Consider the following 25,082-nt stretch of genomic DNA (forward strand, 5'->3'; position numbering starts at 1 on the left):
GTATGTGCAAGGACAGGGTTCGTCAAACAGTTGTTGCATGTTTCCACCCACATCGCGAGACTCTCTCATATGCGTAATTGAACAGGTCCAGGTCCAGCTTCAAAGGGCCACAGGGCGCGCTGGCATCTGATCCACCCATTGAGCTGTACCATGTGCATGATGCCAAGCGCCCAGCACATCTTGTACGTTTTGCGAAACGCAACCCAGTAATAACTGTGCATCAAGCATGCCACGAGCTTCGTATTGCACAGCCATCCACAGCTTGAAGTGCCTACCACAGGGCCCCAATTCGCCCGGCAGTGTCGCGCGGCCAGACGCAGGGAGCGGCTCCTTGCGGGTACGAAAGCACTGGCCCAGCGAGTAGTAGCAGCAAGATCGACGGGTCTGGGGAATCTGTTTTTATTTTGGCCACTGGTACAATGCGAAACCCCTGGCCGTCATGCGGCACGCACCCTCCCTCCGTCACCCGCCGCCTCAGCAGGCAGCCTCTAGTGGCTCCTTGGACCTTGAGCTTGTTGATGAGGGGCCAGCTCCAGCGTCTGGGTGATCCAAAATCGTCTTCGTATTCAACGTTGGTTGAGTCCTGATTGTATAGCTGCACGTGCCTGGCCGCGTCACCACTGTGTCGATATCCACGGACTTTTTGATCAGCACGGGATCAGGTCATACGCCAGTCTTTCGACATTATTCAAAGATTCATTCTCTTTGCTCTCCATATATACATCTACATTTTAGGCACATGTTGCTCATAATGCATGTGACTATTCCTGATGCAGCTCGGTGTTCCCAGACTCCTTTGGTCGCGGCACGAGCATCCAGCTGATCGCCGTGGCCGCGAGCAGGGCAATCAGGATTGGCTGCAGGACTTTGACACCGGCGTTGGACGCGATGACGCCAGTGACGACGGGGAACAGAGAGCCTCCCATCTGGGCAACGACGAAGAGGAGCGCAAGGGCCGTCGAGTGGAGATGCGCCGGGAAGAGCTTCGACCCAAGAGAGATCCCCTGCAATCGTGAGCGATGCGCGTTAAGGAACGGAAGCCATGCCCCATGGTTTTTCTAGTGTTACGTACGGTTGCGAAGAGCGGCCCTGTGAAGAAGCCAATGAAACTCACAGCAATCGATGCCGCAATAATGTTTGGCACTCTATCCTCTCGTCAGCAAGCGGCAACGTATGGCTATGTGGCGCATGCGACAGCACGGAAGGGGGAGGCGCACAGCCAAAATACAAGTTGCAGCGCAATCGAGATGAGCACGTAGCCAAACACCATCCTCCGGGCACCAAACCGGTGGGTTGGCTCCGCCAGCAGGAGCCGCCCTAGCAGGGCGCCGCCGTTGAAGCCCGCAGGAACGTATCCCATTTGCGATAGGCTTCCTTTGCGCACATCGACGAGGTATTCGACTACCCAGCCGCTGGCCGTCAGCACGGCGCCCAGGTAGAAGAAGAAGAAGGTGCTGAGGAGCCAGACGCTCGGAAGACGGACGGTCTCCTTGATGAGCATCATGGCGCCTTTGTTGCGAGAGACTCGTTGCGAGGCCTCGGCCGCGTCGGTCGACGTGTCAGTGGAGCTCTCTGGACCGGTCTCGTCGCCAGATGGTGCGGCCCTCTTGAAGCGCAGGGAATCGCGAAATGCAACCAGCACCAGGGCCAAGTTGACGACGCCAATGCCCAAGGGAACCGTGTAGAACAGGTACCACCTCGAAGTGGCGCCCGCCGACGCGACAGCCGTGGAAACGAAGGGTCCGACGAGACATCCGGCCATGTACATGGCGTGAATGAAGGCCAGCCATCGATGGGCACCTTTGACGCCCGCCACGTACGTGTTCCCGTGGGTGTCCTGGTACGCCTGTCCCAAGCTGGCGAGCCAGAACGTGACGACGAAGAGCGGGAACGGCGGGTTCCAGGCGCGCAAGGCGTGCGCCAGGATCTGGATCGCGGCGCCGAGGGCGAGCATGGCGCCCAGGTCGAGCGACTGCGAGAGATGGGTGTTTGTGAGCGCCGAGGTCAGCCATCCCGCGAACGTGGTGCCGTATCTGTATTTTCCGCGTCTGTCAGCTCGGCTGCGCTGCACTGCATTTGCACTTTATTGACGGCTTTTTGGAGACACCTGACCTCGGACGGGAGTCGAGTGAGGGGACATAGGGAGGGAGGCGCACTACTCACACGCTGGACACAATGGCAGTGCTGACGGCATATTCGCGGATGAGATAGGGGATGAGGGCTCCGAGGCTGCCGTCGTTGACGCCGGCGACGAAGAAGGAAAAGCCGGCGCTGATGAGTTTGAGATATGTCGCGCGGTCGAAGCGGCCCTGATGGGTGCTGGGCGTTGGCTCATCGGTCCGCGGTGGTGATGGCTCCAAGCGTTTGTCCTGAGGGCGGGATAACTCAATGGCCTCGACCGGCTCAATCATCGTTGACGTTCTGGTCATGGTGGATGTCATCTCGATGGGCCCGCCTCCTGAAGAGGACGTTCAAGTCGGTTGATGGATGATGAAGCTCTCAATGGCTCAGATCTAGATGTAGAGTTCCTTCACCACCCGAGATCGATATCGGGCGTGGGTTGTTGATATTCAACCCCCGACAGAGAAATAGGCACTCCACGTGAGGCCCTGACCGGCCGCGTTTCTCCGGATGACATGGGGGGCGGACGGTGGAGTCGTCGCGGGAGCCCGGTGGTGTGCGGGCGACGGCGTGGCGGGCCGATGAGCCAAAATCTTCGCCGCCAAGTCGGAAGACTAGTCTGCGCGGGCTCGGGGAAGCGCGATCCGAAGCCGAGAGAGCCAGTGACAAGTCTCCTGATTGGCGGCCGGCCGACATCAGCGTCGGGGCGGCGGTTGGATTTTATTTGGATGCACGAGGCGTCGACTGGGAGCAACTCCAGCTTCGTCGTATCCCTGGGCTGAAACGCGTTTTGGCAAGGGCTTCGGATGGAGGCTGGTTCATCGGGTCTCATTCCAGAGTCTGCTGTAGACCATGTCGTGTGAGCCATTTAGCGCTGGTAAAGTGCGAGGTGCGAAGTATGCATGGCGCAACTTGAAGTCATCTCTCGCGCAGACCGTGGATAGGGGCTACCCTAAGCCCTCAATACACCAGTTGAGCCTATTCACAGCCGAGGCAAAGCGCATGAGCTGATCTCGCAAGGCCCTTTCGCGAGTTGGCAAGGCCGTATTCTGCGAAGGTGTAAAGAAAAGATAATCGGAATGAGAATCATGAAGCATGGGATCCCCTGCAAAGTAGGCACTTTATCGGCGACATCTTGGCTGAGAGAAGGCCTGCTCGTCCGAAGCGACCTGACTACATCGCGCACGGTTGTGATTTGTTTCTGTCATGAAAGGATCCATGCCGTCCGTTTGCTAATTTTTGTTTTCCTCGAGAATCTTGTTTGCCGCCGATGATGTGCGGCTCGGGTGACCTGGACTCAATGTCGCGTGAGCATGCTGAGGGCTGTTCAAGGTACATCGCGGACTCCATCTGGTAGGTCTTGGGCAAGTAATGGCTCGGACTACGGCCTTAAGAGTCCATGGCGACTCATCAAGTAACATACATCTCTACTTTGCGCTTTGACCATCATGCGCCGAAGGGTAGACTTGGAAACACCCGTCCATCGTCTGATGTATGAGGTATATGAAGCACCAAGGTCCAAGCGACCTCAACGGCGTGAGCCTCCCACAAGCCGAGAAACCCAAAGCTTCGATGAGTTGTTCTAATCCGCAGTTCCATCCCATGACCTCCGCATCAACTCCATCACCCAAACGTCAGCGTCGGGTTCTTGAAGGGAATCAGCGCCAGGACGACCGCCTGCGTGTAGTAGCCCGCCCGGTCCACAGCGTCGTCGGTGAGGATGCCCACCGACCCGGTGCGCTGCTTCGAGTTGGTCCTGCCGTGGATCAGGTCGTCGGCGTGGCCCAGCTCCATGCCCTCGCGCAGCAGCTTCGCCGTCTCCTCGGGGAGGTAATACGCCGCCGTGCGCGCCTTGCCGACGCGCCCGTCCCTGCCAATGACGACGACCCATGCAAAGGATTCGATGGGACCCCTGCCTGCGGCTGCCGTTGTCTTGCCGCTGCCGCTGCCGTCGGCCTGCTGATCGGTGCTACCATCACCGCTAATAGTAGTAGTAATCGCTCCGTCATCACCGCGGACCCAGCGGTCCGTCGTCGTCGTCGTCGTCGTCGTCGTCGTCGCGGGTGGCGCCTCACCGTCGTGTCTTGAGTCGTCGACGCCGCCCTCGATGCCCACCCAATAGTCCGCGTCTGGCTCGGCGGCGCGCGCGTTGTTCGCCCGGTTCGTCGCGCCGTCGAGCGTCTCCCGGTCCGAAAAGGGCTGCTCCGGTACGCCCGACGGGACGCTGACGCTGTGGATGTCGAAGCCGTCGCCGCCACCGCCGCCGGGGAACATGAGCGCGAACCCCTGCCGCGCGGCCTCGATCTTGACGGGGTTCTTGGAGGAGACAACGACCACGGGTGCCATTTTTTCTCTCTCTGGTTGTGGCAACAACGGGTAGGAAGGGCGGCCGGAGCGCTATGTCGGCAGTTGAGGAATTCGGCGATTGCAGGTCCAGGTGTGAGCGCGGGAGAGGAGAGAGACACCAACCTGCAGGTGAGGGGCAACGTGGTCGACAACTTGCTAGTTCAGAGTCTAGATGAGCTGTTGCGGGGCATCTTTCTATCACATATCATGACTCCCGGAAACCGTTTGTTTTCTCATTCCACGCCTCACATTGTATGTAGCCTTTGCTGCCTGGGCCAATTCGACTTCGGTTCCCGTCGCGGGTTCCCATCACGTCGGCCACGGCGACAAGGAGTGGGAGGCAAGCGAGTCCGGAGAAGTACGTCCTTGCCATCACATTTCGTCCCAGGTGATCCGTCCGGCAAGGTCTGTCGTCCCGATGGTGCAGGCCACCATTCCATGCCCCTGCCCAGAACACGAAGAAAGAAGAAACGTTTTAATCAGCCAAGACGCTGTGGCCGTGTGACGCTATGCCAGCTCCGTTCCTCGAGCCGAAGACCTTCACCTTCACACCAACCTGACCTTCACACCAAGCCTCAATGCTACTGAGCGGACTCTCTGCGGTCTTCATCAACCCATTGTCGATCATTCCCCCGCCCCGCATCGTGCCTCTTCCAGTTGCTCGGGTTCAATGTCTTACCGGAGCGCTGGGACCGCGTCCCAACAATCTCGGGTCGCTGTTTGTGATCCGTCTGGTGTGGGCATGCACGCCGCACGGTTCCAAAAGACGTCGTGTGACAACGTGATCACATCATGCCCTAAGTCCTGCAGCACGCAATGCCGCGCACCGGTTTCCGTGAGGCGGCTGTGGTCCCCCCAAGATGTATAAATCCATCTGTTCCCACAAAGCCTACAAATCCTTGTGCCCATGCCGGGATTCCTTGTCGGCGGACCCAGGTCAACGCGAGAGTCTGGTGTAGCTGTGATCGGGCGCGCTCAACTACCCAGATGCCAGAGCAGCTGAAGAGCCTCTCTCTCTTCTTCTGGGGGTAGTCTGGAGCCTACCTTTGATGCGCACCCGTTGCCATGACTGTGAAGGCTGCTATCCGGTCACGTCTCAAGCAATAGGAGTCATGCCATTGACGCCGGATGCAAATGGAAGGTACCGACCCGTTGTGGAGTGAACGGCACTGCCTAGGACGTAAAGTTCTTAGTCCGGTGCAATCATCGTCATGACAGAGAAAAGCCTTCGCCATCGAGGATGGAATTGAAGCGACTGGAGGCTGACCCGGCAAGGTGCGAAATGACAGCAATGAAGCATAGCCCAGTTAGTACGACTTAAATGTTCGTCAACAACATGAACAACAAATAAACAAAGAAAAAAAAAAGTCAGGTGAACGGGAGGCAACATTGAAGATGCCACATGCAGCCTGAACCGAGTAACCTGTCGCCCTTTAATCTCGCTACCAATGATGACCCGGCCGAGAGTCTGGCGAAGAGACTCGGCGCGCGCTGGAGGAACCAGCTCTGGTGCCGATCACAAAGGGAGGGGCGCAAGGAGGTTCGGAGGTGGGCCGGCCAGGATCAACAAGGGAGCCGACAGAGAGAGAGAGAGAGAGAGAGAGAGAGAGAGAGAGAGAGAGAGAGAGAGAGAGAGAGAGAGAGAGAGAGAGAAGCTGCGGGCGGGGCGGCACGGGTGAGACCCAGAAACCCAAACCGTGAGGCGCCATGCAGGGTTGTGCTGCTGCTGGCTCTTTGACCAGCCGATAGCCCGGTTGAGCGCCCGGCGCAATGATTCATGCTAGTGAGGTGACGATGTTTGTTGTCGGCGCCTGCCCCTTCTTGCAGTCCGACTCCTTTAGTCTTCGGCCGCTGCCAAGGTCTCCTCAGCCCCTGTACAACGAAGAGAACAAGATGCCTGTACCTGCATGTGAAGAAGAAAGGGCGCAGAGGAACGCAGAGCTCTTGCGACTTGCCTTTTCTGATCATCTAATTTTGACCCACGCACGTCCTGTATGCGCATCGCCGAGTCGAGACGTCGCCGTGCATGGCCGCAACCCTGGCAGAGCACCATCACACGTGTCGGTTGACAGCTGCAGAGGCGCGACCAACCGCTGTTCCAACGGCTGCAGAAGTCAGTTCATAGGCAGAGCACAAGCACGTCCCCTGGCTCCTGCATGGGGAGGAGGAGGAGGGGGCTTGGCCAGCAATTTGTCATGCCAACGCCCGAGATTGCTCCTGCATAGTACATGCATACATACATCAGTGATACATACATACTTCGTACGCGCGAAAAAGAAGCATTGCGCGCAGGGCTGTGGGTGGGAAACAGGGCGAGGACATCTCTGGCGTTCCCCTCCATCCTGTGCTACCGAATTCCGGATGAGGCAGGCCTTTGTTCTAAACAACAGTGTCACGTCCTCGGCGGGTACAGGCCGGCAGCAGCCCTGGCCATATCTGAAACAAGAGACCTTGTCGAGGGTTACAGCACAGCGGCCGTGGCCCGCGTCCGCCCGCTGCCAACCGCAGATATCGCCGCTGCGCACTGCTCCATCGCTTCCCGCGCACCTGCTGGAGGTGGACTACGCCGTCTACTACCACTAGCACCAGTTGATGACGCTCGTTCGCCACTGGTCTGTTTGCATCATAGCCACTGACCGCGTCCGAAGAACCACGGTACGGCAGTTCGCGAACGGAGCAGGCGCTAAGCAAGGCGCTACGGGATCGATTCGACGCGGCGCCTACGGCAGTGGCGCGGGAACGGTGGATCGTGGACGCCCTTGCCGTTGAAGTAATAAGTTCCTTATTACCAGGTCCGTCCCGGCGCCGTCTCTCCGGGTCCAAATCTCCAGCTTCGTCCAGGCGCAACCCTGTGGAGCAGAGCACCACCCCCTCCAGTCCCCTCCGTCTTACAAGAGTCGTCCACTGATGACAGGGGGGGACCCAGCCCAGCGTGTGATCATGAACCTTGGGGGATCTCGGGCCCTCTGTGTCATTGTGTGTGTCTCGTCCAGACGCGGTCGCGCGGTTACGTAGCGGGGTCTGCACGGTCTTGGAAGACCCCCCCACGGCTCCCTCCCCGGGGACCAGCAACATGGAAGTTGGGCCCCCCCTTCGATGGCGCAGCTCCAGTGTCGTCCTTCAAGCCCCCGGCCGGCCGTCTTGCCGAGGAGGCAAGTTGATGTAGCTGACGCAGGCCCGCATTATGCGAACATGAACGTCGGGGCAGCTGACGAGGTAGCCCATGTCTTGATCACGACGTCTGGTGCAAGGGGGGATGCCGTCGCCGTGACACCTAAATCTGCTGGGCTCGTTGTGCAAGACAGGATGGTCCCCAGGGAGAGAGATCGAGTTGCCTGTTCCGTGAGACATGGAAAACACGCTGGCACGCGCGGGGAGGGGATGCCATACCTACCACGCGGAGGCAGCGTTAAGCGTCACAGCCGGGACTCAGTGTGCACCCTTGCCTGGCTCCTCGATCCTCCGAGCGAATTGTCTCTGAAAAGCAAGCCTAGCCGTTCGCTCCCTCGTCCTAGCTCGGGCTCCGCCGCCGAACCAGAAGAGATGTTTCTTTTTCGTCCTCGATGCTCAGACCCTCTTCCGTCAACGGCAGGCCAACTCCCTCTCTTTCCATTCGTGCTGGTTGAGGCGGCCCGACTTATAAGCAGTCTTGCTTTCGCTTTTGACGCCCATGGCTTGACCGGACGCCTGTTTTGTTGATCCCGTTGAATCCACTCCTTAACCGACCCAGCAGCTTATTGGCAACCGCGTCGCATCAGGCTGCGCCCCAACGCGGACCGCTCGCATTTGTGCCTGTACGACCTTGCACTAAATACGCCTGCTATTACTGCTATTACTCGACTGGGGAACTCCGGTGCTCGGCTCTTCCCGAGGGTGAACCTTTACCTATCGAATTTTGTCCTCGGCGTCGGCTTGCCGGTGTCACGCTCCTCGCTTGGTCGGCTACACGCCTCCTCCCGATGCCCCTTGACTTGCTCTCGCAACGTTTCGAAACTCAAACACAGCACGATGGGCTCTGAATTTGGCGTCCACGCCGACTCCAAGCCGGAGCCAAACCTCGACTCTGCTGGCATCTTCTGGGCTACTTGGACATGCCTCTGGACCGTTATCCTCGTCAGCGGCATGGGCTACCTGATCGCCCGCCGCGAGACGCCCATCCTGCGTCTGCGCGGCTTGGGCATCTCGCTCGTCGCCATCACGCTGCTACATCTCTACTGGATCAGCGTTCAGCTGGGCTACATCCTCGGCCCCATCACGCCAGGAGACGCCGAGTACTGGATCATGGGCATCTACCTGCCCTTCGGCATTGCCCTGTTCCACGCGTCTAACAGTCGATTCCTGCACGTCGCGCAGGCGCAGAGGAAGTATGCCGAGCAAGGCGGGAAGGCATTGGAAGCCCGGGCCGGCTCCAAGAGACCAGGCGGGCTGCTTGACCGATTCAAACGCCTGGACTACTCGGCCAAGATACTCGCCATTGTCATCTTCGGGATGTTTCTGCAGGTGAGGTTCAGCGGCTGACTTCTACAAGCGCACTCGTGATTAACGGCGATTCAGCTCATGCTCACGGTCTTCATGTACATCATGTCTCGCAAGTGGCACAGCTCGTGGGGCATCCCGGGAACAGAGGTGACGGGCACGGAGATGGAGCAGAAGATGCAGATGGGCCGTGGATGGGAGTGGTGAGTCTGGTGTCTTCCGCTCGGACCGCTCGGACTCTTGGGCTGACTGAGTAGGTGGCCGTCGGTGTTCTGGCAGTTCTTTTGGGCGTGGATCGTCGCGCCGGTGGTTTTGTGGAAGTCGAGAGGCATTCACGACACCCAGGGCTGGCGAGTACAGACGATTGGCTGCGCCGTGTCCAAGTAAGTCTTGCTCTCTTATGACCATTTGTCATGTCGTTGCTCACCTATTCCAGTCTCCACGCGGCGCCCATGTGGCTGATTGCTCTCTACGTCCCTGGCATGGATCCCGTTAACAGATACTTTATTCCTCCTCAATGGTAAGTCCCATGCGATGGGGTCACGCGAACGTCTGAATAACAGCTACTAGGATTGCCGTCTCGATCATGTTGACAGAAGGCTTCACCGTATTCCTTCCCTGCTGGGAGGTGATGCGGCACCAGACACTTCGCCAGGAGACGCTCGACTCGATCGCACAATGGGAGTCCAAGAACAGGCTGTCCCAAAGGGCGGAAAGCAAGTCCGTCCACACCGCGTCGTCCACACGCGTCGAGTCCATCATGTCCGGCTGGAAGTCGACCAACGGCTCCGTCAAGACGACCAAATCCGACGAGTCGATCCTCACCATGAGCGCCCTCGAGCACGTCCTAGAGCGCAACCCCGCGCCGCTGCAACAATTCTCGGCATTGCGCGACTTCTCCGGCGAAAACATTGCCTTCCTGACAAGCGTCGCAGAATGGAAGAACTCGCTGCCGCCTACGGTGCGTGGCGGCGCTTCGACAGACCCAAACACGAGGGAACTGGTGCGCGAGCGGTTCAACCGGGCCCTGCGGATATACGCTGGCTTCATCAGCACACGAGACGCCGAGTTCCCCATCAACATTTCCTCACAGGACCTGAAGAAGCTGGAGGCCATCTTCGAGGCGTCGGCTCGCAAGCTCCTGGGCGAGAAGCGCGACGTCGACCCGGCCACGCCGTTCGACTTCCCGTCCCTGCCCGTCGAGCGGTCCATGTCCACGGCGTCGTCTGCCGCGACGGAAAAGACGACCGCGGAGCTGATCGCGCCTGCACCCACATCAAGTGCGGCAGACCGAGTTCAGTACTGGGGCGAGGTCCCGGACGAGTTCGACGAGACGGTGTTTGACGATGCGGAGAAGAGCATCAAGTACCTCGTCCTGACCAACACTTGGCCCAAATTTGTGCGCACCCGACGGTCGTCTATGGACACGATCGATCCCGAGTCGCATAATGAGGTACTTCAAATGGTTAAAGAAAAGCAAAGGAAATGACGGGAGGCTGGTTGGGTTTGTGGATACGTCGAGTCCAGGCCGGGCATCTTTCTTCTGCTCGTCCACAATGAGCGTTTTATACACCATTGGTTAGTCCTGGTAATCCATATAATTAATACACTACGAAAGAAAAGTACAGCCATGATTGGTGCTCCCACAAGTGAAGCGACTATTCGCGCCCTGGACGTGTCTGAGCTTCAAACATCATCAGCGCCACGAATAATGCTTCCGCAGCGATGAGACAGCCAGTGATGGCGAACCCGTCTGCAGTCTTGTCTAGAGCCGTGGCCCAGACTATTCCTATAATCCCAGAGATCACTAGACAACATGTCGCAAGAGTCAACACCCGGTCCATGGCCCAGCCCTCGACACAACGGAGGCCAAGGCCCTCGACTTCAGATAGCGGCCTCAGAGACAGTTCAGTGAGAAGCGCATGAGCCCAAGCGCGGTCGTCTTCCTCGCAACAACTTGGGCGCTTGATCCTGGCGCCAATCTCCATCTGCCCATCAAATGTCGTCAGGAGGTCCGACTCAGACGAAGACCAAGGCTGTGTGGTCGCGGCCCGATTGGTCGTATTGGGGAATATCCTCCGATACGTGACGGGTTGTGCGTAACTGATGCCCTTGAGCGAGAAGCGACGGAGGCCTTTGCCGCGGGCAGTCGCATATATGCGCGATGCCTCGGAAAACAGTGCGTGGTCTCGAGTATTCCCGGAGATGCTAGTATTGTACACTATTGTGCCGCCGGTTCTCGTTCTGAAGCAGATACCGAGAGGAAACTCTCTGATATGTCGTTAAAGCCCTGCTATCAAGATAAGCCAACATGGAATTCCAAGATGAGTTATCTGACCGCTCTCCTTATCAAAGTTCGTATCAGAGTCCGTAATAAAATGCTCGGGATCTCGCCCAAGCTCGTCTTTGACCGTCGGGTCTGCGCCAAGGTCTAGGAGCTTCTTAACAGCCATGCTGTGGCCCATTTCTAGAGCGTATGTCAAGGGTGTTCGACCCAAGCTGTCCTGTGCGTTGATGTCCTCTCCGACCAAAAGATCAAACAGCTTTGCCAAGCCGAATGCCGCCAACATATGCATCCTTGTCGCGCCATGTACTACCTTCCTGTGTACCAAAGACGGCTCCACGGTGGAACGCGAAGACTGGGAATGGTTTTGAGTCAGATATGCCTGGCAAGCAGCCTCCGCGTTGGTCCTGGATTTCAAGAACTGAACGACTTGTGCATCTTCCTGGCATTTCAAAGATTTCATAGCCCAGGGTGCCCAGTTTCGAGACGCGCACTCGTAGAAGGGATATAACTCAAGTCTGCGTTCGTACTCTGAGATGTCCATGCAAGGTCCGGATCCAAACACAGGAAGGGATAAGTACTCTATGGCCAGCCTGGCCATGAAACTCTCTGTCGGATCAAAAGCTATCTCCGGATGGTTGCACGTGGTTCGCAGGAGTAGTCCGGCGTTATCGAGCCCTATCAGTCCTGAGCACGTAGCAATGACAGCTTCGACAGGCGGCATTGCCTTCCTGTCGCAACCCCATGCGTCGATTCTCATGGCCAGTATACTTTCAAGCTCGAAAATGTTGATTCTTTCCCCCCCCATACCATCGACCACTGCTAGAGCTTGTAAGCCCAGCTGCCCGTGAAGATCCGGGCGCGCCTTGACTTTGTCAACGGCGTTGCCATACGACAATCTCAAGGCGGCAAGCAGCCAGTCTGGCAATGCACAGGAAAAGGCATCGGCCCGCCGAAAAATATCCGAGAATTCGACTGAAAGCGGAAGCTCAGGCCGAAAACTATTTCTCAGAATCTGGCAAGCTTTCAAAGTGTGATTTTCGTCGTACATGCACATGAAGCTCATGTCATGACTGGCGAATTTGGCAAAATTGTCCAGTGCCTGGCGCGGAGACAAGATCCATATCGTGGGCTTGCCTGGATTCTTGAAATCAACAAGTTTGAAGACTGTTCCAAGGGACTTGATGATGGATAGCAATGCCCGTCTGACATGAGCTATGGAAGGTCTCGTGAGGCTGAACCTGTGTCGATACATAGATAGGACGCATTTCGGCAAAGAAGGCCATGTGGGAGTTCTGCGAGCCAGCAGTGCAAGAGGGCCGGCAAATAATTCGACCGTTTGAACCGTATCTCTACTCAGAATCCGCACCAGAGTGCTTGGGGAACCGATGCCAAAAGTCGCTCCAGGGCGTGGCAATGTAGGGTCTTCAACCAAGGCTGCGGCCGTTGACCAAGGCAGGCTCCATATCTGCCAGGGGCCAGGATAGTTCCGTCCGCTGACCGGGAGATAGCGGCGCTCTACTATTGCTCTGCGCTCCTTCAAAAGCCCACCCCTGGGAGGTTCATGTGTTCTGCAGGGGGCGGAAATATCGATCGATATCCAGTTCAGTATATCGTTGCTATGTTCCTCAGTGAGCGGCACCAATTCTTCGTCTTGATCCCGCTCGTCGTATTCGGCCATGCAGCCTAGCTCCAAGGCCGCCATTGATGCCGCTCACGGCCGGGGGGCGGCGGCGGTGCGTCTAGTAATCGCGAATTGACAAGGACCCTGGGCGGTGCTTCGCGGACTGTGGATAGTTTTGAGGACGACGATGATGAAGATGGTAGGAGAGGGGGAGACCAGCGCAGCTTTTCGCCCAGAAAATATTTCACTCGAACGCATGCAGCAGCGGTCGGGAGAAGTGCTGGAACGAGGCTGTGTATGTAGTACAGACTCATGCGCGCATGGCCTTGTGAGCCTTGCACTTTTTGCTGCCCAATGAATGACTGCTAGGCTGACTGGCCTTACAGAATGCGACCGCCTTGCAGGCTCCCTCCTGGGATTCATCTATTGAGGATTGGGTTTGGGGAAGGGCGAGCAGGCATCTGTCTGGTCTGGCCATGTTGGGTATAATGATGGAGGAAGTAATTGAAGAGAGCCCTTGCGCCCGGGTGTTGAATTGCCACCACATGGTTGATTCCCCCCAGGCTTTGTCAATGTCTGGTGCATGGTCAGCAATCCAACGTGATGATTCCACGTCCTGAATGACTGCATATGATTGATGTCGTCACTGCATCGGTGTGAGCAGATGTATATAGAGGTCTGGGAGGGGGATATGTAGAGGGGATGTACACACACTCACTCACTCACCTAACTAGCTTCTGAAGATTCGGAATGCTCCAGAAAGAGTCCGCTTTTGTCAGTATCCACCACCGCCACCGGCCATGTCAAGCTCGGATCTCCGGGAGGGCGCCGCGAGAGGGCGCCGGCGACACCGAAGAGTAAGACGGCGCCGAAAGAGCGGGGCCAGCGCCGACTCATGCACAATTTTTATCTGATTATGGTGTTCATGTCGTTGGTTGGATTTCGCCTGGTGGTTTCACGACAACTTCTGCCAGCGATATATATTCTCTGAAGAGCACGATTGGGGAGTCGCGCTCTTTAAATCAACATTCCCGGGCCCTCGAAGCCTTCTGCTCTTTCCGTCCATTGCTCACTCTGAGAGCAGCCTGACCAGTCACTGTACGAAGTACTTCGTACGTTACCATCACCACCACCACCATGGCCGTCACGCCGCTCGTCTTCCGAGCCGCCACCGCCGAAGACGCCGCCGCGGTGCTCGCCCTCGTGCGCTCCGCCTACCGCGGCGACGCCTCCCGCGCGGGCTGGACCACCGAGGCGGACCTCGTGGCCGACGAGCGCATCGACACGGACGGCATGCTCGCCAAGATCAACCACCCGTCGGGCGTCGTCCTCGTCGCGCACGACGCCAGCGACGGCACCCTCGCCGGCTGCTGCGAGCTCCTCCAAAAGGACCGCGACCTCGCCTACTTTGGGCTCTTCGCCGTGGACCCGACGCGCCAGGCCGGCGGGCTCGGGCGCAGCATCCTGGCGCACGCCGAGGACTACGCCCGGACGGCCTGGGGCGTGCGCTGCATCGAGATGTGCGTCATCTGGCCGCGCGAGGAGCTCATCGCGTGGTACGTCCGGAGGGGGTACCGCAAGACGGACAGGACGATGCCGTTCCCGTACGCGCACCTCGTCAACGGCAAGGCGCTGCGGGATGACCTTTACTTTACCGTTCTGGACAAGGAGCTGTAGTCGCCGCGGGGGTTATCTGCATGTGTACTCTGCTGGGTCGCAGGAGGAGGCTGCGTGCGAGAGGTGAGCGATTTTTTGCAAGGCGTCAGGGGCCGCACTGGGGAGAGGCGGGATAGAAGGTTTGCGTGCTTTTATAGAGCGTGGTCGGCGCATAGCTTGAATTTTTGAACGTCTTGTCGTCGACTTGTTGGGTTGCATCTCATCTCATTCTGCGGGCTTCGTCGCCGTGAACCCCAGCATTGTGATGGATGCGTCCTCGTCGGGCCTGGCCAAGTCCTTTTCGCTCCACACTTTGGCCAGGCTCATGCCGCTCTTGATCATGACCCTCTGACTGGCGACGTTTCGCTCCGTCGTCACGGACGTCACACACTCATCCTTGACGTCGCTGTCGCCGCTTCTACCGACGGTGCTGGCCTCGACGCGCAACTCCACCTCGTCCCTCGGCAGCGCCCACCACCGGGACAAAAACGCCTGCAGGAACTCCGTCGCGTAGCCCCTCCCCCAATGCTCGAACCGCAGCGCATAGCTGAGCACCGGCCAGCCGAGGTTACCGACGCGGCGATGCGATCCCCCTATGCCAATCATCTCCCCGGGCGACTCCCGCAGGCAGATGGCCACCTCGTACGTGGCCAGGTCGTCCGCGAGCTTATCGCGGAGCACCCTGCGGGTAGCCTCGATGCTGGCGTTGGGGACGCCGCGGCTGGACCATTGCACCACTTGGGGCTGCGTCTCAAGGGCGTGCAGGGCGTGCAGGTCCGTGGCCGCGAGTGGCCGGATGAGGAGTCGCGAGGTGATGATGGGCGGACGCGACTCTGGGGGAGGGTACGGGATGGTCGGAAGAGTGGTCTTGATGGTGACCCACTGCTTCTCAGCAGGTTCCGGTCTGGGCGCCGACATTGTGCAACAAAGCGTATGTGTCTTTGCTGGTGGAAAGTGCGGGGATGAGGTCAGGTGAAGTGAAGTTGGCATGGTTTGCTGCCGAGTAGGTAGGTAGCAGCAGAGCCGGGTTGAAATGGGGCCCCCTCGAATTACGTCGTGTTGCTGCTACCAGTCAACCAGTCACGTCACATTCAGTGAAACAAGTCCTGCACGTCGGCCACGAGGCACCCGGGCCGCGAGCTAAAGGGGTAGTACCACTGAGCTGCACCATCTCCTGTTGCATTGATGAGCAGCTTCGGAGAGAGCGAAGCAGGAGCGGCCTTGCCTACACTCTTTTTACACGAGAAGTCACGACGTCCAATAGCAACCGCTCGTGAATATATGCATAGGCGCAATGCGCCCTGGCCTCCGCGTGGCTGTCGGAATACCAGCACGTTGTCATGTTGCGTGGAGAGATCAATCCCTTACCTCATGAACCACCGGGGCTACACATACTTATCTTGCTATGACCGCCAGTGATGTTACCACGAACCATCGACTAACATATGCAGGCAGGTGGTGGAAGCCATGACACAAAAGGACCGATTACTGCGAGTACAACGGAGGAAGGGTCGTCGTTCAGTTTTGGCTCAGGGCTCGGCTGACCGCTCGGCTTGCGATGAGCCTCTGGTCAGAGCAATGGCCTCTCAATTAATCGTTTGTACCGCCAGTATAGCAATGGAGCTGCTGTAGGTAGCACTGAACGTGGACAGTGGAGAGGATGTTGCAGTGGTCTAATGAAACTGTGGCACCATCCCTTTATGTTGTGTCCCTCGTGGAGTCTATAGTGGAGGGCAAGTGCCATCGTTCGCTTCTAATCTCGCCGTTATCACGCAAACATGACTCTAATCTGGTTGTTAACTACCGAATGCACGGACAGTCTACTAGAAGCGAAGACATAGGATCTCACCCGAGGTTATCGTTCAAGTTACGCTCGGTACGGGTGCAGCAGGTAGCACTCGCAACATGTTCTAGACGCAATATCGAGTCAACATCGTAATTACGGGTCCCGCTCGGTTGTCGGTTATCCGTTGTCCAAGACGAGATGCTCATCGTAGGCTACGCGCTCATTGATATAACATTGCAGTAGCCGTCCCATGTCGGCGTGTGCTGTCAGAAAGTCCGATCCCAAAGGTCGCGGCCTGACCATCGCACTCCGAGCTCATCCGGTATCTCTCACACGTATCGACCGAATTAGCAGCACACTTCTCAATTCCTCGGCCATTACCCCGGGACAGGATGAGGGGCGTGTTCCTGGCCATCTGCCTGGTGGCTGCTGTACGCGTCGCGGCTCTCCCCACCGGCGGCACCGAAAACACCTCGTCTCCCGCATCCACTGCTATCCCGACAAGGACGAACAAATTCGGATTTTCTGGAACCCAAACGGCGACGTTTCATAGCGCCAGCTCGGCTGTGACTCTGGCCCCCAACGTCCACTGGACGGAAGACACCAAGGAGGTCAAAAACGTGATCCCCCTCTCCCCCCGCGAGAGATCGTACCTGTACTACGGCGCCGGCGGTAAGGAAATCAAAGCAACCGACTAAAACGCCATGGTATGCTAATGCTAGCAGACCCGTCTGAGAAGGGCCCATTCGGCGTCATCACTTACAACTTTGTGTCGCCGTCCGTCAATCTCGATCACAGCGATCATATCAAGGCCGTCTACGACAAGAACGAGGGCCTCAAGCTCACATTCACCAACAAGGAGGCCTTCAATCATGCGACAGATACATGGCATCCCAAGGACAGAGGACTGATCCTGGTCGTCTACATCGACGGCTGCGAAGCGCATAAATCCGGTGAGAGATGTTATTTCAAGGCGTCGAGCCTCGACGTGAGGCCGCAGGACATGACAATCATCGTCTCATGCAAAGCGCACCACCCAAATGACCTCATTGCTTCTGGCGAGTCGCACTGGGGGTGGTGGGATCCCGGATCAAGCCCGGCGAGGAGATCCTTGGAGAGTCCTGGCAAAGGCGGCGAGCCCGCCAACGACGTGCTCATGGAGCACATTTACCCGGGGGCCTATTCCAAGCGCGAAAACGAGGAACCGACTGGCCGCGGCAGGTTCTGGACCTGGATCGACGACTATATCATCAAGCCGTTCAAAAAGGGCGCCAAGAGCGTTTGGACCAGTCTGGCCATCAACCACGACTTCAACAGGAACCTTCCCTTCAAGTTCCCCGAGTCCCCCGAGAAGTACTCTGTACTGTCTCCGTGGGGTGCCGGCATACTCCTCTCGTCAGTGTCCATGGGTTCAAAGCCGAATCAGTCCGCGGACATATACTGCGTCGGCTGCGGCGCCTCGGGAAACGCCACGCTCAGCGGCAAGGTCAAGTGGACGCCATTCACCGGCATGACGGAGGGCCAGGTGTACCTGCATCTCGACGCGCGCTTCGCGCTCAAGATTGGCATCGACGCGCACGCCCAGTCGAGCCACAACTTCACCAAGCAGCTGTACAATCGCACCTTTGACGCGACGTCGTTTGGTGGCTTCTCCGTCGTGCCGGGCATGGACGTTGCCGTCAACGCCAACATCACGACTAACTCCCTCTCCGAGGGCAGGCTCCTCGCCGGGGCCGAGATGGATGTGCAGGACGCACACGTCGTGTATGATCTCGTGGAGCCGTCTAGAAACAACGTCGGAGGCTGGTACCCGCAGCCGAAGCCCATCATCGAGTCCAACGACACCCTCATTGCGGAGGCGAAACTGAGCCTCCCGCTGCGGGTGTCGTGTAGGATTCTGATACACAGCGTGGACTACGGGACGGCATGGATAACCCACGAGCCGTCTGTGAACTTCACCGCCCAGTCCGCCAAGTGGGCCGAGTTGGAAGGCGGCGAGGTGAATCGTGGGTCCAACGGCACGGATACGTGCACAGGAATCCGCACCCGTCTCAGCTGGCGGAACAAGCTCCTCGCGAGCGCCAAGATCCCCTTCGTCGGCAGAAAGGAGTTTTTGTTGTGGGACTCATACGAACGACCCATAGGCCCCAGCTGCATCCCATGAATTGTTGCGACTTGTGGGCTATGAAGCAGCTCGCGGGATCTAGATGTCGCGTTGAAGAGACGATGGGCATGTTGCGCCTGGATTGATCCCCTGATCTTGATCTTTCGTGTGCTACTGGTGCTTGAACTCGTGACAGAGAAGTTTCGGGATGCCGTCACTTCACTTGGGTGCCATTCATCATGAAAGTTGTGGTGGTGATCTGGCGGTGATCTGGCTAATAGCAGCCCCCAGCATGAGGATAATCGAACCGCCTCGGTCCCGGGTTTTCGTCCTCCAAGCAGTCGTAGTACTGCACGACCTTGCTGTCCGTCAGCGCCCGCATGTCAAACGCCTGCCCTGCATCGACAGAGTGCCCATTGACGCTCAAGTAGTTTCCAAACTCGGGATGCCCTCCCTCCCTCTTCGCCCTCCACACCCTCGTCTTGCCGCCGCCGCCGCCGCCGCCCTTGCCGTGTCCGGACGGCACGCCCAGCCCCCCCAGATCCACCTCCACGGTCTCGGCATCGCCCATGAAGATGAAGCAGCGCATCGCACAGGTCTTGCAGTAGAAGAAGTGCAGCCGCCTGTCGGCGCAGAGGTAGTCGCCCAGCGCGGCGAAGGGGTCGTCGGGCGCGAGGAGGAGAAAGTCGTCGGCGGGCGAGGCGGGGCGGATGTGGAAGAAGCCCGCCTTGTGGCAGACGGTGCAGTTGCAGCGGTAGAAGCGCTGGTCGGACCGGGGGCTGGGCTCGCCGCCTGAGTGAGGGTGCGGGAGGGTGAGGAAGAGGATGTATTGCGTTGCGCCGCAGTGGCAGGAGCCCTTGAGCGGTGTTCTGGTGGGTTGCTGTTGTTGCTGTGGTTGCTGCTGCTGCTGTTCAGCCATTGTTGCCATCGACTGTCATGGATCAATGGGGCGGGATCTTTGTTGTTTGTTCGCGTCGTTGCTGGTTCTGAACTTGTGTCAAATCTGGTGTCCGGTGTCAATGTGGAAGCCTATCCCTATGCCTCTCAAGCACTGAACTGCGTGACCACTCCATCATATACTCCGCATGCCACGACGACGCCCCAGCCAAGCCACCCACGCGTAAATCGTATCGTCGTTGGGCCTCATCCGTGAATACGGGAGCTGGCAAGCCGTGTGAGTCCTCACGCCTTGTCAGCGACAACAAGGCGCTTCACTGCAGTCCAATCAATTTCACGCCCCCCTCGTCAAAAGCTGGGGGATCAGCGGGGTCCCTGTTGAGTGCTAATTGGCATCCGCTTATTGGGCCGGCTTTTGCGGGCTGTCGGTTTTCGCCTTGATTTGTACTGATCTCGTGCCCGGCCCGTCGCTTTCACAAGCGAGCTGTGCTTCATTAGTAGCAGCTCCCGGTGGGCGCCAACAAGACTAAAGAGTTTTCTTTCTCTCGAAAATCGCGAACTGAAGTACCTACTTTTTAAGCAGCAAAGGAGAGCCTCCAACGTTGCAACGCGACCAAAGCCTCAAACGCCGGCGGGGAACCTTCAGCGTCGTTCCCTCCAACGCCCGAAGAAGATAGTGGATACTAGGTACTATAGTGGCTGTAACGGCGACGGCGGCGGGCCCTGGGCAAACAAAGTTTCCCCAGGCCGCCCTCCTCCTTCCACGGGCGTCTGCAGGCACGAAACGGAGAGAAAGATGGCATCGAAATTGCGGGGTATCATAGAAGTCTGAGATGTTCCTCCAGCCCGATGCCGGGCAGGCCAGAACAGGGCTGACCGGCGGCGGTGGCCACAGGACGTCGGGGAGGCATAGCGTTGTAAAGGCAGTGGAGGCCCCTCCCCCCACGCGGCCCCCCGGACGGCGCCAGCCACACAGCCTGCTGCAGATATCTGGCTTCCACAGCGGCGCCCCAGCAGATCTCGCCCGTCGTCACTCCTTCCAACAACATACTCCGCGCGCATCTCGCGAGACCAGCACCACGAACAGACGGGAGGGAAAACCATTCATCGAGACCAGGACCGCGCGCGCACGCGTATAATACTATCGCCGGGAAAGCATCAAGGCATTTCTTCATCTACGACATATCCCACCCGTCCGGCCATCCCTCCATTGACGGCATCGCCTTGTGTGCGACCCAACAGCTCTCCCTTTGGGCTAGAGCCGCCGAGCATCGCCATTCTCATCACGTCTCTCCTTCCTCTCGCCCACTTCACCGAGACATCGAAGATCCTCACCAACAGCGTGCGGCGACGTTTGCCCTCACGGCTCCTCGCCATCACTCCCCCGGCTATCCTTTGAACCCGCCCGCCACTCAGCTTTTGCGTCAAAGACCCCTTCCGTGTCTCCTCGTTCCCTCTCTACTCTCCCTCCCCTACGGCGGCGAGGCCCACTGAGGGGCTGCCCGCTGGCCCAAATGCCGGCGGTCAAGCAGCCGTGCCTCCAGTGCAAAGGTACTGCATCCCCTTTTGCCATCCATGCCGTACTGAAGTGCTGACCTGCTGAGAAGAGAAACACGTAAAATGTAAGTCATCGTAGCGGTTTGGCTAGCGCTCTCGCCCCTTTCCTTCGTCATGCCGAGGACCGCTTTGCGCAACATCCGCGCCGCCCCCCTGTTTAATGCTGCGTGAACACTCAGCAAGGCAGAACCCTCACAGGGTTGAGAGAGAGACAGAGACAAGATTCATGAGATCTGACTAACGATACGGAACTGTGGCTCTGCAGGTGACGAGGACCGCCCGCGCTGTCGCCGCTGCCAGTCCAAGCAGCTGCCATGCACCCGGCCAACCAAGCAGACCGTCTTCAAGCACGGCTCCGTCGCGAGCTTCTCCAAAGACCAGAAATGGGTCAACAGCGCGGCCCGGCACTGTATGTTTCATGCCCCCTTTTCCTCGTCTCGCGTGCGTTCCCGGCCTGCCGCTTCTCTTCCCTCCTCGTCCCGGGATATCCTTTCTAGAAAGAGATGGATGGAGCCTCCCTGTAACACTATAGCTGCTTGGAGCAGAATGTCCTAAGAGTAGTATACTAACGCGGCACAACATCCGTATCAGTCCGATTCCACCCCCGGGGCGGCGCTGCCGAACGAGGAGGCCCCGACGGCGCATGCGGCAGTCCGGACGACACGAGGCCGCCGCGCACGGCGTCGCTGACCTCGCCGTCGCAGATGACCGACGCGGGGGGCCACGGCGCATATACGGACGCACGCTCGAGCCATGGCTCGCCAGGCGTCCCGTCGTCGCCACCTCACTCTCGCTCGCCCACGGACGCTGACTACGGGCTCCCGACGTACGAGAGCGCCTCCAGCAGGGTGCTTCCCGGCCTGACGCACGCGGAGAGCTTCCACGCCGACTCGGGGCCCGACTACACGCCGGGTGTGCCGCCTACGATCCCGTCCATCTCGTACCTCACCTCGTCAGCGAGCCACTTCTCGCCGCGCCTGCAGGACAGGACGACGACCGCGGTCCACCCCGCGTCCCCGCCGTCATTGTACCCTCCAGAGTCCCCGGGAATCCCGGCCGTGTCGGCCGTGCCCGTCTCGCGGCCGCACACTGATTCGCAAAGGCCGTTTCCGCTGCAGAACGTGCAGGAGGCGTGTCTATTGCGCTACTTTATCGAGGAGATATCCCACTGGGTGAGTCCATGTCTTCCGTCATCTATATACCCAGGAATAAAGTCTGCTGACGGCTTGGACAAGTTCGATCTCTGCGATGAGGACCGTCACTTCCAGCTCGTCGTGCCCGTCCTCGCGCGCCAGCACCCGCACCTCCTCGACGCCATCTTCGCCGTCGCGGCGCGGCACCTCAGCCGCCTGCCGCAGTACAAGACGGGTCCGCGTGGCTCCATCCTCTACCATGGGCAGGCCTTGCCGCACCTCGACGAGCACGCCGCCGTCGAGTACATGCTGCGCTGCATCCCCGCGTTACGGCAGTTCGACGACGCACGCGCCACCGACGCCGACTACTGCGACAGCATCATCGCTACGGCCGTCATCCTCCGCCAGCTCGAGGAGATTGACCACGAGGACGACGACCACGCCGGCAACTCCGGGCGCGGCGGCAACAGAAACGGTGACAGCGACGACGGCGTACGCGACCAGCAGCGCCAGCCGCGGCCGCGGTCCGTCAACTTCTTGGCCATCATCGACGCCGTGCTGCGCAGCCTGCCGACACGCGATGCCTTTCGCCAGCGCAGCGTCATGCAGGCCGCGTACTGGATGGCGCTGCGGCAGGAGATCTTCAACTCCTTCACGCGCCGCGAGGCGCCGCAGCTCATGCTGCCGGCCGAGTTTTGGCACAGCGCGTCGCGCGCCAACAAGGTGGTGATGCACCTCGTCCAGTGCGCCAAGTGGCACTGGGGCGACGGCTCGAATCACGAGTGGAGTGTGTCCTCGCCTGTTCTCCTTTTTGTGTGAAAAAGGGCTCGTAGCTGACGAAGCAAGCAGTGCGATTGATGAAGCAACAGGAGCTGCTCGAGCACGACATCCTTCCCGCGTTCCAGCCCCTCTATCAGAAGTCGGCGGACAAGACCAAGGGAGAAATTTTCCCCACCATTTGGTACGGGAGCAACATCGAGGTGACGAGCGTGCAGCTCGGGCTCATAGCCAAGTCGGTCCTGGTGGCTGAGAACCCCTACCTCAAGTACGCACCGCACCACCTTTAGCAGCGAGTTGGCCGTCGAGGGCTCAAACTGACCGCGAGGACACAGAGCGCAGTCGGCATCGCGGGCGAGCTGGCGCATGGTGGAAAACGAGGTTCGGCTCCTCCTCCTCGAGCTCTGCGGCATCGCACTTTGCAATCCGGCGTCACCCCCGGCACTGGTGCAGGCGGCGCTGGGCATCGGCACCTACGCCGACTTCTTCACGGACCAGTACGAGAGACACGCCATCCGCGGCGTCGTGGAACGGTATCGCGACACCCACGCCTGGCCGGTGCAGCGGCTGCTCGAAATGTTTCAGTGAAGCCGGATCACAGGTCTCGGAGGTCTTGGCAGCCGATGTCTGCCATGACACCTTTCTTCCATGGCATCGGGAAAAGTAGAGCCAGGCATTCAGCCAGCCCCGTTCACGTCGTCGATGCTAGGCCGCTTCCATACCCTCTGGTGCCCCAAAAGAGTGCCGAGAAAGACCCCCTTGAGCGTAAATGCTGCGCAGCCCAACCATATAATGACAAGCACAATTGCCAGCACGGTGGACCAGACGCGAAATGCTGGCGAGTCGAGCAGCTTCCCAAGCTGCACGGCGGCGTTTGTGTATACTCCCTACGTTGAGCCAGTCAGCGCATTGGAATCCATCACTCGGCAAAAATGGGACGAGGCAAATCTACCCAGGGAAAGACAATGGCCCACACGGTCACGGCAAATTGCATGGGCGGTTTGCTGCGGAAGTGGTTGACAAAGGAGCGCCCGATGCTCACCACGGCAAACAACCACCAAAAGGTGCCCTGGCCCCAGAGCGTGAGGCCGACGAGCATGCTCGCGTAGCCGAGTGGCCGCATGGCGTCGTCAGTCAGGAGCACCCTCTCCGTCTGCCCCGGCTCGGCGGCTCCCAGCTTGCCGTTGAGCGACAGCAGCGCGGCGCCGAGCGCCTGGAGAGCAAAGCTCGACTGGCCCCAGGGGCCACACGAGACCATCTCGGAGAATACCTGGGCGCCAACGAGGGGTTCGGCGCCCGTCTCGGTCTCCCAGGGCGACAGGACACGGGCGACGAAGAGAATGTCGAGGAGAATGGCCAAGGGCAGCCCGAGGCCGACCTCGAGATACGCAACGACGATCATGGGCACCTTCTCGGCTGGTGTGAGGAAGGGCCCGGAAGCTGTCGCGGAGCAGAGGGTGCCGGCGCCGGCGGCCGAGGTGAGGGCGGCGATGAGCGGCAGCTGGGTGCTCGGCGTCAGGCAGTTGATGAAGCCTCCCTCTGCGTGTATCGAATGAACAAAGAGCAAGGGGATCAGGAGACAGGCGGCCACGGCCATGGCACAGTTGAGCCACCAAAGGACGTAGACGACGAGCGCCCAGGGGCGGCCGCCCCAGGGCCCGGGCACGACGACGAGGGCCAGCATCTGGACGACGGACATGAAGGCGACGCTGATGCTGGCGAGGCACGCGGCCTCGGAGGTGTCGGAGGCGACGGCGCGGAGGGCGGCCCAGGGCGACGGCCGCGCGAGGGCGAGGCGGCACAGGAACAAGGCCGAGGTGGCGGCGAGGAGGGCGACGGCGGCGACCCAGAAGACGACGGAGATGGCGTCGAGCCCGCGGAAGCGGTAGTCGAGCTGGTGCAGGACGAGGGCGACGCTGCCCGTGCCCTGGGGGATGAGGAACCACGGCGAGCGGAAGCTGCCGAGGGCGAGGCGCGCGTGCGAGGGCTTGCCGCTGCCGACGTCGACGCCGCCATTGCGCGCGCGATGACGACCTGTAGAGGAGCCCATGTTGAGGGGCCGTCTAGGAGGGAAACCGACGGCGTGTGGGCATGGCCGTGAGAGTCAATGGCTGGGGATAGATAGGTGCGAGTTGGCCGAGCGCAGCTCCAGCCTGTTGTTGGTGGTTTTTGTATGTACGACTAGTATGACGTCGATGAGTTGGCTAAACTCAAGACGGAGCAATCTGTGCCACCAAGACTCGAACACCATGGCCGCACCACACCTGTAACCGAAGCGTCGGGTTTTGCAAAGCGAATTGACCTGTCCCCTTGTTCTCGTG

At 59.2% G+C, this 25,082-nt stretch overlaps 9 protein-coding genes across 10 annotated transcripts; 4 read left to right on the plus strand and 5 right to left on the minus strand.

Moving 5' to 3' along the window:
* Positions 1-696: 696 nt before the first annotated feature.
* On the minus strand, positions 697-2,389 carry JDV02_002069 (uncharacterized protein). Of its 2 annotated transcripts, XM_047983055.1 has the most exons (4): positions 2,164-2,389; positions 1,218-2,033; positions 1,073-1,145; positions 697-1,004 (listed from the first exon to the last, which is right to left on the minus strand). In XM_047983055.1, exons 2-4 carry the CDS (start codon positions 1,952-1,954, stop codon positions 762-764), a joined length of 1,053 nt encoding a protein of 350 aa, XP_047839025.1. In that variant the 5' UTR covers positions 1,955-2,033; positions 2,164-2,389; the 3' UTR covers positions 697-761. The 2 variants fall into 2 exon arrangements, with proteins under 2 accessions (XP_047839025.1, XP_047839026.1); XM_047983056.1 differs by having other exon boundaries at positions 697-1,145; positions 2,157-2,389.
* Positions 2,390-3,744: 1,355 nt separating this feature from the next.
* Positions 3,745-6,667, minus strand: JDV02_002070 (uncharacterized protein; the record flags this gene model as incomplete). The annotated part of the gene is made up of 2 exons (XM_047983057.1): positions 4,591-6,667; positions 3,745-4,518 (listed from the first exon to the last, which is right to left on the minus strand). The coding sequence occupies exon 2, from the start codon at positions 4,465-4,467 to the stop codon at positions 3,745-3,747; it is 723 nt and encodes a 240-aa protein (XP_047839027.1). The 5' UTR covers positions 4,468-4,518; positions 4,591-6,667.
* Positions 6,668-8,175: 1,508 nt separating this feature from the next.
* On the plus strand, positions 8,176-10,593 carry JDV02_002071 (uncharacterized protein). The gene is made up of 5 exons (XM_047983058.1): positions 8,176-8,967; positions 9,022-9,146; positions 9,201-9,326; positions 9,380-9,463; positions 9,514-10,593. Exons 1-5 carry the CDS (start codon positions 8,476-8,478, stop codon positions 10,430-10,432), a joined length of 1,746 nt encoding a protein of 581 aa, XP_047839028.1. The 5' UTR covers positions 8,176-8,475; the 3' UTR covers positions 10,433-10,593.
* A 3,390-nt stretch (positions 10,594-13,983) lies between these two features.
* On the minus strand, positions 13,984-15,501 carry JDV02_002073 (uncharacterized protein). The gene has a single exon (XM_047983060.1). It carries the CDS (start codon positions 15,495-15,497, stop codon positions 14,733-14,735), a length of 765 nt encoding a protein of 254 aa, XP_047839029.1. The 5' UTR covers positions 15,498-15,501; the 3' UTR covers positions 13,984-14,732.
* Positions 13,989-14,528, plus strand: JDV02_002072 (uncharacterized protein; the record flags this gene model as incomplete). The annotated part of the gene is made up of 1 exon (XM_047983059.1): positions 13,989-14,528. One exon carries the CDS (start codon positions 13,989-13,991, stop codon positions 14,526-14,528), a length of 540 nt encoding a protein of 179 aa, XP_047839030.1.
* A 1,184-nt stretch (positions 15,502-16,685) lies between the features above and the next one.
* Positions 16,686-18,457, plus strand: JDV02_002074 (uncharacterized protein; the record flags this gene model as incomplete). Its single annotated transcript, XM_047983061.1, has 2 exons — positions 16,686-16,965; positions 17,019-18,457. The coding sequence occupies 2 exons, from the start codon at positions 16,686-16,688 to the stop codon at positions 18,455-18,457; spliced, it is 1,719 nt and encodes a 572-aa protein (XP_047839031.1).
* Positions 18,458-18,502: 45 nt separating this feature from the next.
* JDV02_002075 (uncharacterized protein) lies at positions 18,503-19,805 on the minus strand. The gene has a single exon (XM_047983062.1). It carries the CDS (start codon positions 19,323-19,325, stop codon positions 18,672-18,674), a length of 654 nt encoding a protein of 217 aa, XP_047839032.1. The 5' UTR covers positions 19,326-19,805; the 3' UTR covers positions 18,503-18,671.
* A 424-nt stretch (positions 19,806-20,229) lies between these two features.
* Positions 20,230-25,020, plus strand: JDV02_002076 (uncharacterized protein). Its single transcript, XM_047983063.1, has 7 exons — positions 20,230-20,845; positions 20,902-20,916; positions 21,117-21,260; positions 21,443-22,023; positions 22,087-22,771; positions 22,834-23,029; positions 23,097-25,020. Exons 1-7 carry the CDS (start codon positions 20,809-20,811, stop codon positions 23,347-23,349), a joined length of 1,911 nt encoding a protein of 636 aa, XP_047839033.1. The 5' UTR covers positions 20,230-20,808; the 3' UTR covers positions 23,350-25,020.
* Positions 22,811-25,037, minus strand: JDV02_002077 (uncharacterized protein). The gene is made up of 2 exons (XM_047983064.1): positions 23,714-25,037; positions 22,811-23,648 (listed from the first exon to the last, which is right to left on the minus strand). The coding sequence occupies exons 1-2, from the start codon at positions 24,809-24,811 to the stop codon at positions 23,439-23,441; spliced, it is 1,308 nt and encodes a 435-aa protein (XP_047839034.1). The 5' UTR covers positions 24,812-25,037; the 3' UTR covers positions 22,811-23,438.
* Between the last annotated feature and the right edge of the window lie 45 nt (positions 25,038-25,082).

Source organism: Purpureocillium takamizusanense, chromosome 2 (genome assembly GCF_022605165.1).
Source record: "Purpureocillium takamizusanense chromosome 2, complete sequence".
Taxonomy (NCBI): domain Eukaryota; kingdom Fungi; phylum Ascomycota; class Sordariomycetes; order Hypocreales; family Ophiocordycipitaceae; genus Purpureocillium; species Purpureocillium takamizusanense.